General features: G+C 45.3%; 1 protein-coding gene across 1 annotated transcript; it reads right to left on the bottom strand.

Moving 5' to 3' along the window:
- Positions 1–39: 39 nt before the first annotated feature.
- LOC126297904 (transcription factor GAGA-like) lies at positions 40–6,366 on the bottom strand. The gene is made up of 4 exons (XM_049989213.1): positions 6,210–6,366; positions 566–645; positions 318–467; positions 40–216 (listed from the first exon to the last, which is right to left on the bottom strand). The coding sequence occupies exons 1-4, from the start codon at positions 6,364–6,366 to the stop codon at positions 40–42; spliced, it is 564 nt and encodes a 187-aa protein (XP_049845170.1).
- Positions 6,367–14,452: the final 8,086 nt, after the last annotated feature.

Genomic DNA, 14,452 nt, shown 5'->3' with positions numbered 1-14,452 from the left:
GGACCGCTACTGCTGCTGCTGTTGCTGCTGCTGGCTGGATCATTGCTGGCTGGCCAGACCACAACTGCTGCTGCTGCTGTTGCTGGCTAGACCGCTGCTGGCTGGCGGGATCGCTGCTGTCTGGCGGGATTGCTGCTGCTGCTGGTTGGACTGCTGCTGGCCTGCCAGACCACAACTGCTGCTTCTGCTTCTGCTGGCTGGCGGGACCGCTGATGTCTGGCGGGACCACAACTGCTGCTGCTGCTGCTGCTGGCTAGACCGCTGCTGGCTGGTGGGACAATTGCTGCTGTTGATGCTGTTGCTGCTGATGATGATACTGCTGCTGGCTGGACCGCTGCTGGCTGGCCGGACCACAACTGCTGCTGCTGCTGCTGCTGCTGCTGGCTAGACCGCTGCTGGCTGGTGGGATCGCTGCTGTCTGGCGGGATTGCTGCTCCTGCTGATGCTGGTGGCTGGACTGCTGCTGGCTTTCGGGACCGCTGCTGGTTAAAAGGACCGCTGCTGCTGGTGAGGCTGCTGCTGGCTGGACTGCTGCTGGCTGGCGGGACCGCTGCTGGCTGGCGACACCGCTGCTGCTGCTGATGCTGCTGCTGACTCGACCGCTGCTCGCTGGTGGGACCACAACTGCTGCTGCTGCTGCTGATGCTGCGGCCTGACCGCTGCTGGCTGGCGACACTGCTGCTGCTGCTGATGCTGCTGCTGGATGGAACGCTGCTGGCTGGCCGGACCACAACTGCTGCTGCTGCTGCTGCTGCTGGCTGGATAGCTCTTGACTGGAAGGATCGCTGCTAGCTGGCGGGACCGCTGCTGCTGCTGCTGCTGCTGCTGCTGCTGGCTGGACCGCTGCTGACTGGTGGGACCGCTGCTGCTGCTGATGCTGCTGCTGGCTGAACCGCTGCTGGACGGCTGGCTGGCTGGCTGGTTGGCTGGCTTGCACCTGCAACCCTACCGCTTCGATTAGTGCACGAAATCACAAATCGAAGGACGGTACTCTTAGCGAGGTACAGCCGGAGTTTAACACTACAAATTTGAATCTATAGTTTTGTACACCCTGTATGAATATGTAAAAATTGGAGTCCCAGTCTGTATGTTGAGGCTAATCACAGGAGCTACACTAAGGATTTTGATGCAGTTTCCATTGAGAGGTAGACTGATTTACGAGGAAGATTTGTATACATAGTTTATAAATATTTCGCGTAAATCGGTTGAACTATGAGGAATTAAAGTCCGCTGCCGCTGTGGAATGATGTATCACCATCTAGTGGTGTACGGCAGAGCTCAGTGGAATCATTATATCATGTGTGGCCTGGTATTATAGAGTACTTACGTGACATGATACTTGGTATCAATGTTACGTCGCTAAGGATGCTGTATGCCGACTTTGTATGACAGAGGGCGCTTCGTGCCGATGTTCCATGGCAGATGATACTTCGTCCCAATGTTACGTTGAAGGGGGTGATCCGTTCCGAGTTTACATAGCACAGCGTCTGTGTTACCAGTGTTACAAGACAGTGTCATTGTTGTGTAACCGAGAATGTTCCATACCAATGTTGTGTGGCAGAGGGTGGTTTGTACTGATGTTGAGGGGGTAGAGATTGCTTTTTACTAACGTTTCATGGTAGACGGTGTTTTGTACCATCTTATCGATGTTGCCTGGCGGCGTGTGCTTTGCAGCGACGGGGAACTGTGGGAAGAGGTCACATATAAAATGCAGCTCGTACCAGACTGGCACTGGAGTTGGGTCACTGGCAAGTGGCCATAGCTCACATTGGACTTTTATTTTAATCATAACTCTACACAGTGCCCCATAAACAAAATTACTACCACGCTAGTACGCACACACACTCACACACACACAATTATGATAAGCAGTTCATCCAAATACTCTGTGCACACTTCCACATACATCCAGTATTTGCAAATACACTCCTGGAAATGGAAAAAAAGAACACATTGACACCGGTGTGTCAGACCCACCATACTTGCTCCAGACACTGCGAGAGGGCTGTACAAGCAATGATCACACGCACGGCACAGCGGACACACCAGGAACCACGGTGTTGGCCGTCGAATGGCGCTAGCTGCGCAGCATTTGTGCATCGCCGCCGTCAGTGTCAGCCAGTTTGCCGTGGCATACGGAGCTCCATCGCAGTCTTTAACAATGGTAGCATGCCGCGACAGCGTGGACGTGAACCGTATGTGCAGTTGGCGGACTTTGAGCGAGGGCGTATAGTGGGCATGCGGGAGGCCGGGTGGACGTACCGACGAATTGCTCAACACGTGGGGCGTGAGGTCTCCACAGTACATCGATGTTGTCGCCAGTGGTCGGCAGAAGGTGCACGTGCCCGTCGACCTGGGACCGGGCCGCAGCGACGCACGGATGCACGCCAAGACCGTAGGATCCTACACAGTGCCGTAGGGGACCGCACCGCCACTTCCCAGCAAATTAGGGACACTGTTGCTCCTGGGGTATCGGCGAGGACCATTCGCAACCGTCTCCATGAAGCTGGGCTACGGTCCCGCACACCGTTAGGCCGTCTTCCGCTCACGCCCCAACATCGTGCAGCCCGCCTCCAGTGGTGTCGCGACAGGCGTGAATGGAGGGACGAATGGAGACGTGTCGTCTTCAGCGATGAGAGTCGCTTCTGCCTTGGTGCCAATGATGGTCGTATGCGTGTTTGGCGCCGTGCAGGTGAGCGCCACAATCAGGACTGCATACGACCGACGCACACAGGGCCAACACCCGGCGTCATGGTGTGGGGAGCGATCTCCTACACTGGCCGTACACCTCTGATGATCGTCGCGGGGACACTGAATAGTGCACGGTACATCCAAACCGTCATCGAACCCATCGTTCTACCATTCCTAGACCGGCAAGGGAACTTGCTGTTCCAACAGGACAATGCACGTCCGCATGTCTCCCGTGCCACCCAACGTGCTCTAGAAGGGTTAAGTCAACTACCCTGGCCAGCACGATCTCCGGATCTGTCCCCCATTGAGCATGTTTGGGACTGGATGAAGCGTCGTCTCACGCGGTCTGCACGTCCAGCACGAACGCTGGTCCAACTGAGGCGCCAGGTGGAAATGGCATGGCAAGCCGTTCCACAGGACTACATCCAGCATGTCTACGATCGTCTCCATGGGAGAATAGCAGCCTGCATTGCTGCTAAAGGTGGATATACACTGTACTAGTGCCGACATTGTGCATGCTCTGTTGCCTGTGTGTATGTGCCTGTGGTTCTGTCAGTGTGATCATGTGATGTATCTGACCCCAGGAATGTCTCAATAAAGTTTCCCCTTTCTGGGACAATGAATTCACGATGTTCTTATATCAATTTCCAAGAGTGTAAATAAATACACAGGCACACATTCTATCACTTAATGAATATTGTGAGTACAGGAGGGTTGTCGATCCTATCCCCATAGATGAATCATGACACAACAGCCCTAGTTTCAGCTGCTGTGCAGTATGTACCTCATGGCCTCGCAATCGAAAGGTTACCTGACACATCGTATGTTGAGCATCACCAGTGCCCTCTAGGAGGCACCTCTTCTAATCCTCGATTATGTGATCATCTGAGGCTGCATGTGTACATCCTCAGCCTGTTTCTGGTGGCACCTGCAGCTATCCGGTACACATTGCCTCATATTTCATCAGGCCGATGAACTTTTTGGTGGTGTTATTAAAAAATAATTATTGGCTCCATATCCGGATGTGTCGAATTCTTCATGAATGTAACTAATCACTTCTTATGGATAGCAGCTTGTCAGTTATTAGATGATACTACCTGTATCCATGTAGCGTAACTTGGGATCTGCGATGTTTGGTTTTGCAAGCTTATAGTGAAATCGATAGATGTGGAGTCTGAGGAGGCCCAGAGGGGAACTATGCACTAAACTGTAAAACACTTTTTCAAAGTCACACATCCTGACAGATCTCTGTTCCGTATTAACATCAATGCAAATGTGTGGGATATGCCATTTCTACCGGCAGAACGTATCCCTTACGAGCATATGCAATAACATTATGGATCTCTTCCTTGAATCTGACGATTTCCTTTGCAGGCAACCATTGTAACCCCCCAAATGGTAAACTTTGTTACATGGCGTACTCTTAGAGGTTGTTTACATCCAAGTAATGGATGTAACTTAAATCGTCAGATGGCCTCTGCTGCTTCTCGCTCATTCGCAGGGTCTTCACCTTGGCGTACGCGCGCACACATTGTCAAATTTACCCACAAATCCCATGTCCAAAGAAGAGAATTTTGTCAACATTGATCGAAAGTTTGTTGCTGACACATGTTCTTAACATTGCGTCCCATGAAAACCTGGTGCAATGAACTGGAAGACAGGATCCAGACAGTATGTGCCCAGTAATACACTCCATAGGTTCCCGAAAATGTCCACGAGCAGATTTACATCATGGTTCATGTATAATCTGGCGTATTCTTCTGAATCAGGAATCCAGAACTCCTGCCAAACATTCACTGTATGGTCACACTCTTCATCTGATATGGCAGTGCCTGTCAAATACTAGTGAATGCAGTTGTGTTGAGCAATGTGGTGAATCCAGTTATTCATATGGAAAGACTTCCTTTTTTTGTGAAAAGCTGAAACTTTGCATGATCGGAGCATGAGGCTCTGGAAATATGCATACCCGCCTGATGCATTGTCTCAGCAAGTTTTTGTAGAGACGCGTGCGAGAAGCGAAGCGAATCCTGGGAGCGGAACAGTATTCTTAGAGCGATTCTCTTGGACAAAGAAATGTACTTTTTAACTTAACCGCGAATGGCACCCACCTTATCGCCCTTTAAACCGAAGTTACTCAAGTGCTGAAGAAGAAGCTGGGCATCATAACCACTCAAATTGTCAAAAGAGATGGACAGTGCCATGGCAGTTGTTACTTAAAGTTTCATGTGTTGTGAGCTGCATCACAAACTTCCAAGTTAGATGACAGTTGTCTCTACATAAAGTTTTCGCTTCTCGATCCAATGGCGGCCAACAAATCCTTGCCTGCTCGTCCAAGACATCATTCTCCTCCGAGTCGGTCATGGAAATGTTGGGATAAATCGCGTCAACAGCCGATACAAACTTTTTGAGCTCAGCAAGCAACCATTTCGAATGATTATCGCCAATTCTTAGAATTGGGTGTCATCAGGCCATACAACTTGATGGGCTGCCACATGCGGTACCTGCTGTTGTGAGAACGTTGTGTGGGAGGCACAAGGTCGCCATGGAAATTATAATGTCTGTTGACATCAGATGATTGACGTATTTTCGTATTCCATGAATATTTCGTATTTCTAGTAATTTCTATCGCTAGACAAAAACAACCATGAAAAGCAAAGAGCTCCCCTCTCAGCAGTTTTCCACACTCTAATACAAGCATGTTTAGCGGCAATATCGTTTGGAAGAAGGATCAAGCCCAGTTCACAGTACCTCATCCATATCACCTGCAAATAAAGAAACAAAAAAGTATCACCCATAATGAAATAAAAAGATGTATGTAAGTGTCTCAAGAGGTTCTAAAAATGGTTCTGAGCACTACGGGACTTAACATCTATGGTCATCAGTCCCCTAGAACTTAGAACTACTTAAACCTACTAACCTAAGGACATCACACAAAACCCAGCCATCACGAGGCAGAGAAAATCCCTGACCCCGCCGGGAATCGAACCCGGGAACCGGGGCGTGGGAAGCGAGAACGTTACCGCACGACCACGAGATGCGGGCCAAGAGGTTCTACTCACGTTCAAAATTTTCTGCATCCGAATCAGTCCACGCGACATTATTGACCAGTATCTCTAGCAATATTCAGTTTCACTCTTTCTGTGGATTGACGACACTAGGTTAGCTCGTGTCATTGATTGCAACTAGAAACAAACAAGAACACCACATGTTACTAATGCACGAATGCAATTGTTTGGGGTATTATTATTGTAGAAGAAGGCGAACAAAAATAATTAATACTCACATATTTGCTCCTTGATAACCGCTATTATTCGCCAAAAATTATTGGTGATGACTGGGGATGCGTTCACACTCAAAGGCTGTGGTACTGATTGATTCTCTCGAGCATCATCATTGATCGCATTTACGAACAATCAAGGACACATCATGTTAGCTATCCATGCATGCAACTGTGTTGGATATTATTATTATCGTTATTATCATTATTGTAGAAGGAGAGTAGAGAGAACACCACTCACGTACCTGCACCTCAATGACAGGCATCGTCCCCAGTGAGCTGACAGTGGAGAAAGGTACTGGCTCTAATATGGGAATTTTCCGCTCAGTAAGCTGCACCACATCATCATCATCAACATCATCATCAAGATCAAGTATAATGGGCGACAGTGGCTGCATTCAGTGAATAGTTATCGGATTTGGCTGGGGCACCACATCTGTATGGTCACGATCGCATTGGGGAATTCTACAACAGACAGAAACAAAAAGCATAACGTTAAATAGGTGCATTATTCATACATGCAGAGGGAAGGAGAGAGAGAAAAAAAGGGTACATATGATCATATGGTTTGGGATTTATACAGCCGCCATCCAATGCAACGACAAAATGCCACACCACATCTCAAGAGCAACGTCGCTCCTCAGGGGTGACGGTATGCTTCCATTAGCAACTGAAGAAGAAAGAGAAGAAGATATTAGCCATCAGACTGCAGCAAAATAGAAAAAAAAGAAGTATGCTCACAAAAACAACGTCAACAAAAGTCATCACCGGCCGCGCAGGATTAGCCGAGCGGTCTCAGGCGCTACAGTCATGGACTGTGCGGCTGGTCGCGGCGGAGGTTCGAGTTCTCCCTCGGGCATGGGTATGTGTGTTTGTCTTAGGATACTTTAGGTTAAGTAGTGTTTAAGCTTAAGGACTAATGACGTTAGCAGTTAAGTCCCATAAGATTTCACACACATTTTTAATGATTTAGTTAGGATCATCATAATATATATACTTTAGGGGTAATGGGTTGAGCTTTTTATGCTGAATGTCCAAGCTTTGACCTTCGCTCTATTTACCAGTTAACAATGGTCTAATGAAGTTAATGTATTTTCTACGGTTTCTATTTTTTAACTGTCCTTTTGGAGTGTTATCTCCCCAATGTGTGTTAGTGATATGAAACATTTCAGTATATGATCTATTGTCTTTCAGCAAATACCTCCTGGGGTACAATGTTTTTAGGAATATTAGCTTCACAAAACCAGGTGTCTGCTCAAACTCCCAGTCCCCAACATATAAAATATCCTCAATTAATTTTATAACTACCTTTCCCAGCATATACAGTTGATCTAGAGTGACCCCATATGTCATATATAATTTGCTAGTGCTGTGACAGTTGATGAGACTGCTGATTGCGTCTGCTGCTTAGTCTTCATCATCATCTTCTTCTTCTCTTCTTCTGATCTGGACGATCACAGAGAGACAGTCTCCACTCCTTCCAAATTAATAATGTAAGTGTAGACCAGATGTGGCTTGAATTCAAAGAAATAGTATCGCCAGCAGTTCAGGTTACCTGAGAGCGCTAATGCGTTGCTTCCTGGACTCGGATAGGCGCACCGACACCGAATCGAATCTGCCCAGCGATTACTGACGTCGGTCGGTGTGCCGGCCAGGCTGGATGTGGCTTTTAGGCGGTTTTCCACATCCCACTAGATGAATACCGGGCTGGTCCCCACGTTCCGCTTCAGTTACACGACTCGCAGACATCTGAACACCCTCGCACTGTTCCATTACTTACACTCGACGCAGACAGCAGGGGTACACTAATTCCTTCCCGGGGGGCACGGGGTGACCACAGGAAGGGAATCCGGCCACCCCTTTCCACTAACCTTGCCAAATCCGTTCGTAACAATGCCGACCCTGCGTCAGCGCGGGACATGGGGACAGCGAAAGAACGAAAGAATGAAAGTATCGGCAGCAGTTGAGAGATTTATACCGAATAATTTAACAAACGACGGAGCTCATCCTCCTTAGTACACAAAACGGGTCAGAACACTGTTGCAGAAACGACACAAACTTGCCAAATTTAAACAGACGCAAAATCCCCAAGACTGACGATATTTTATAGAAGCTCGAAATTTAGCGCCGGCTTCAATGCGAGATGCTTATAACAGTTTCCACAACGAAATTTTGTCTCGAATCCTGGCAGAAAACTCAAAGAGATTCTGGTCTTATCTGAAGTATGTTAGCGGCAAGAAACAATCAATGGCTTCTCTGCGCGATAGCAATGAAGACAGTGCTGCCAAACCAGAGTTACTGAACACAGCCTTCCGAAAAGCCTTCACAAAAGAAGACGACGTAAATATTCCAGAATTCGATTCGAGAAAAGCTGCCAACATGAGTAACGTAGAAGCAGATGTCCTCGGAGTAGTGAAGCAACTTAAAGCACTTAATAAAAGCAAGTCTTCTGGTCCAGACTGTATACCAGTTAGGTTACTTTCGGAGTATGCTGATGCATTACCTCCATACTTAACAATTATATACAACCGTTGGCTCGACGAAAGATCTGTACCCAAAGACTGGAAAGTTGGTCATACCAATATTCAAGAAAGGTAGTAGGAGTAATCCACTTAATTATAGGCCCATATCGTTAACGTCGATATGCAGCAGGATTTTGGAACATATATTGTGTTCCAACATTATAACCCCACAGTCAACATAGGTTTAGAAAACATCGTTCTTCTTAAACACAACTAGCTCTTTATTCGCATGAAGTGTTGAGTACTATTGACAAGGGATTTCACATCGATCCCGTATTTCTGGATTTCCAGAAGGCTTTTGACGCTTTACCACACAAGCGGCTTGTAGTGAAATTGCGTGCTTATGGAATATCGTCTCAGTTATGTGATTGGATTTGTGATTTCCTGTCAGAGAGGTTACAGTTCGTAGTAATCGACGGAAAGTCATCGAGCAAAACAGAAATGATTTCTGGCGTTCCCCAAGGTAATGTTATAGGCCGTTTGGTGTTCCTTATCTATATAAACGATTTGGAGACAGTCTGAGCAGCTGTCTTAGGTTGTTTGCAGATGGCGCTATTGTTTATCGACTAATAAAGTCATCAGAAGATCAAAACAAATTGGAAAACTATTTAGAAAAGATTCTGAATGGTGCGAAAATTGGTATTTGACATTAAATAACGAAAAGTGTGAGATCATCCACATGAGTGCTAAAAGAAATCCGTTAAACTTCGGTTACACGATAAATCAGTTATATCTAAAGGCCGCAAATTCAGCGAAATGCCTAGGAATTACAATTACAAAAAAACTTAAGTTGGAAGGAACATATAGAAAATTTTGTGGGGAAGACTAACCAAAGACTTTGTTTTATTGGCAGGACACTTAGAAAATGCAACAGATCTACTAAGGAGACTGCCTACACTAGGCTTGTCCTCATTTAGAATACTGCTGCGTGGTGTGGAATCCTTACCAGACAGGACTGACAGAGTAGAACGAAGAAGTTCAAAGAAGGGAAGCACGTTTTGTATTATCGCGCAATATGGGAGAGTGTGTGCCTGAAATGATACAGGATTTGGGCTGGACATCATTAAAAAAACGGCGTTTGTCGTTGCGACGGAATCTTCTCACGAAAGTCCAATCACCAAATTTCTCCTGTGAATGCGAAAATATTTTGTTGACACTGACCTACATAGGGGAAACGATCACCACGATACAATAAGGTAAATCAGAGCTCGTACCGAAAGTTATAGCTGTTCGTTCTTTCCGCGCTATACGATATTGGAATAATTGAGAATTGAGAAGGTGGTTCGATGAACCCTCCGCCAGGCTCATAAATGTGATTTGCAGAGTATCCATGTAGATGCAGATGTAGATTTAGATGCCACCATCTGCCCCACTGTGTGTGACAACTGTCTAACACTGCTTCGTTTTTCAACGTTTCAGAGAGAGACTATTTGCATTTCAGCTGTCCCAGTTTTAAGGGTCATAGTTTGTAACGAATACCTTTTTGCCCCTCTGTGACTTTATATTTTGTCAACATGCTGCCACAAACTGCCCACACTTCGATATCGTATACACCTTATATAGCCTTATACACTGCTTTCCGAAACTTGTCAACCTTTAGATTTATTACATTAGGAAACCTCAGAAGGATTTCATTGCCTTCTTACCGATCTTCTCTTACCACAATATTGCAAGAGGAAATTTTTTCTCTCTTCTAATTTTTAGGACCTTTACAGTTATAGTAAGAGCCCTATTGATCTTTACGCTTGTCATTTTGATATATGACTGTATTCCATCATTCAACTGTCACATCTGATATTCACTTTTCACAGCTGCTGGCTTTATAATGCTATCTAGTTCCATTAACCTTGTGTTGGCTACTTGCTGACTTCGCTGGATTCTACCATTCTGCTGAGATTTACCTTTCACAGCTGCTGTCTTGACACCATTATCCGATTCTGCTAATCTTTCCTTGGTTGTCTCAATTTTTCTGTCAACATATACAGGTAAGTTGGATTTCGATTGAGCTAACTGCATACGTTCGTATTTATCCATAGGCCATAATAGTGACACAGTTACATTGTAAGTACACTGTCTTTTATGCAGAATCTCAAAGTTGGATCTACATCAGTCTTCATTCCTTTTTCTCATACTGCGAGTTATTCCATCAATCCGCACAAATGGTGATGAACTCATTGAATGAAATGTCGGTTCCTACATGCGCCTGGTAAATATGCTTTAAATTCAGATTGTCCTGTTGAACGCTGTGTATATATGTTTTCTATAAAATGTCATGTATGCGAGTGTGAGCATGAGGTCGTCGTCATGACCGAGAGGATGAAACATCCTCATAACAAGGGTCTTTGCAGTAACCGACTGGTCCTACAATGATGCTGGAAACTGCAAGAAGAAGAAAAAGGTTTGCATTACCCCTTAGCAACTGCTTCAGGATCTTGAGTATGTCTCTATCAAATATAATACATCGATTTTTATATGGTGGCCATAGCAGAAATATCTTCGGATCTCATCTTGCTTTTCCACTGCTACATCATCGAATATCAATAAGTTGATTGCCTTTACTTTTTCAGCCGGTTGATTGTCGCTGCCTTCGCTTTACACCTGGTATATTCCTCAATTCCGTGCTAAATCTCTTGCAATAGCTGATATTTTGACTGAAACAGGGCTCTTGAGAAAATATATAAATGCTCGAAGTGGATTCAGTATGTGTTAACAGTGTTAGAACGAAATTAGTATTCCCGCAATTTGAAGGCCCAATAATTAAAGAACGTATGTTAATGGAAAACAATGATTCATTCTTCTTCTTTCAGTTTCCAGCATCATTGTAGGACCAGGTGGTTATTGCAAGACCCTTGTTATGAGGATGTTTCATCCTCTCTGTCATGACGACGACTTCAGGCTCACACTGGCATACATGACATTTTATAGAGAACACACATACACGTGCAGCTCCTACACTTTCATTTATAAACACTTGCATATTGCTGGATATATGAACAGACTGAAACAAAATCGCAGTTCTGTTTCTTGCAATGAATGCAGAGTCTGGCGATCAGACTCCATCATTTTACTCCACAATGTCTCGCAGAATTGATGAACGTATAATTGATGCCGTAGTCGACAGTCTGAAGCTTACATTATAGTGTAACTTGTATACATTTTGTAGATTTATGCACTCTCTGCTGTTAAATATTTTAATTGTTCCAGAGAAGTCTCCTGGTATGACCATATTCCTAATGACAAGCGAAAATTCCTCTGGAACAAAGCAGAAATATGCACTGACGTACCACACAGTCGAAACCATACATCTGGGGAAAATATCACTTTAATATCACAAAATTATGGATTTTAAAATAAAACCATTGGATAAAACTTCTGGTCTGTAATCATACTGACACTGACATTTATAAACGACGAATACGGCAGCCCGTGCTGTCAGCTGATCGGCAGAATGAACAAGGTTACAATCATTTTTGGAGCGGTGGTGATCGTTGTTAATTTAATGAGGGTAGTGAGTATACACTGCAAGTGATTTCCGTCGATGCGACGACCATTACGTATGTATTAAGGGAGAAAAGTGATTGCACAACCTGAGTGTTTTCGAGAAAACGACTTAACCTATATATTCTGGGTATTTCCGAACATGTTATGAAGATTCACTTGGTGGAATATAGCTTCCAAGATGACAACGGGCTACTACTGGTTATCATGAGTTCAGATGACTGAAATCACGAAATAATTATAAAGTGCTTTTGGACATTTATGGGAAACTTACTGAACGACGTCACAGTTTGAATTCTGTGACTGTTACTTGTTTCCTACAAAGTTTACACCTTTGCTATAAGGTATTTCGCACAGAATTAACCTGTTGCCACCAAGTGTTTAAAAATGTTCTTTCTAGGTATGAGCCCTGCAATAAACATTATGATGTGAATGCACGATGCCAGACTGGAGGACAAATTCCCATGAAACTGCGCTGTGTTGGTTGTAATAAGGGTAATAATAAATTATTGTTTTTCTACTCGATATGCCATTTTAATAATAATAAAATGTGTGTGTAGACAAGGTAGGTTATCAAGCACGTAAGACACTACCGACTAAGCCAAACTGCCTCCACTCTTTCACGAGTTCTTATTTCATACTAATATATCCGCCGTCCGCGGATAGGAAAATCTCAGAGTGTGAATTATAGCGTTTTTATGTAAACTAAAGTCTTTCTTCAAAATTTACAAAACAATATTCGGAAGGTAGGACTGATCCTCCAAGCCTACCAATAACTAAATCAGAGGTTCTTCCAAACATAAACTGTCTGTAGTAACCATACAACTTCACCAAACCAAGACCCGGGCGTCTCGTGAAGAGCGGCGTGAAGTCCACGTTGCCGTCACCTGAGTCCCAGGACGAGTAGAGGCCCTGCGACGATGGCTCCGGTATGCTGGCGGGGGTGGACGATGACGCGGCGGCTACGATGACACCAGTGGGCTCGCTCGGCGTGAACTGCCTCTCCAGCTTAGTACGGTGCTCTACAGCCTACAGACTTTTGTAAAAACGGAAGAAGAAAAGGAACAAGAAAAAAAGGCGATAAAACGGTGACTTAAAGTGTAAAATGGCGGAAAAATGCGGAAGGAATCAGACAAGTAACATAGTGCCTCTCCAGGCTCCTGCGCCAGCCTAAATACTGCTCGGCGCATGAATATGGCTGGCTCTATTTGCAGTCACGTGTCGAGCGGAAGGAAAGAGGTCCGCGGCTGTAGCGACCTCTTGTGGCGCCGTGGACGCCTCCTGGTGGTCTCTGGGAAGAGTCTGTGTTTCTGGGACGACCGGCTAGACTGACCCCTACTCGGTCCGGGGCCCGCTGTACCGGTCTGCTTCGCGGGATGCGAGAGTTGCAGGCGCTTAGTCTGAACACAGTACATACTGCGATCAGGAAGTTAAATCTTGCTGCACCTGTCTGTCATTGAGATACCCCACTCCCCTCCTCCCATGGCCAGGCGGCAGCGGCCGCTTATTGGGCACTCCTCCAACCATCAGATGAGCATTCACAAGTGTTCGACATGGAGGCGATATAGTGGCAGAGGCAGGTGCAAGTTTCGGCATCTTCACTCACTCATGGTGACAAGCTACCGTTTTTATAGGTTGTTGGATATGGACTTGAGAGGTTATGTGAAGTAAATGACAATTTTTTCTGTAGAAAACACTGTGCTTTACTGATTTTCTTATATACAGATTTCATTGCATAGTGGTAGCATAGAATTTTTAAAATATCTGTCATCTGATGCTTTAAATTTGGCATGTATGGCATTAAGGACAATAGCCAGCCTTAACCACACAGGGATTTCTTCAGAGAACTCATCCTCTATAGACTTTACTGCTTCTACACTTACGCAGTAGGGTACAGGGCTGTGTAGGTATTGACACACTGCTCCAGTTGGTACATACGAGGGTCGGTCAAAAAGTAATGCCTCCCATTTTTTTTTTTACTTAAAAAAATTAAGTTAAGTGAAAAATTTGAATTTGGCGCCATTCCTCAAACCTTCTTCTGCAATCCACTGCATTAGTAACTTTCTGTGTCAACAGGTGGCAGCACAGCAGAAGTTTGTAAGATGGCCGACATCGATGTTCGTTTGAGACAGCGTTGTGTGATCGAAATCTTGAATGCAGAAGGTGAAACGCCCATACGCATTCATGAAAGACTGAAGAAGGTGTATGGTGTTGTGACAGTGGATGTCAGCACTGTTAGACGATGGGTTCGTCGTTGTAAGGAAGCTGAAGGGCAAACACCGTTGACTGACGAAAAGCGGAGCGGCAGGCCGGTGAGTGCAGTGACTCCACACAACATTCAGCAAGTTGATGACATCATTCGTGGTGACCGTCGGGTGACTGCAGATGAAGTGTGTCGCATTATTTCTCTTAGTAAAGGCAGTGTGATCACGTTTATTAAACAATTGGGGTACTCAAAAGTTTG

This window comes from Schistocerca gregaria, chromosome X (assembly GCF_023897955.1).
Source record: "Schistocerca gregaria isolate iqSchGreg1 chromosome X, iqSchGreg1.2, whole genome shotgun sequence".
Classification (NCBI taxonomy): domain Eukaryota; kingdom Metazoa; phylum Arthropoda; class Insecta; order Orthoptera; family Acrididae; genus Schistocerca; species Schistocerca gregaria.
Note: the sequence above shows the minus strand (reverse complement) of the source record. Positions and strands in the feature narration are given on the sequence as shown.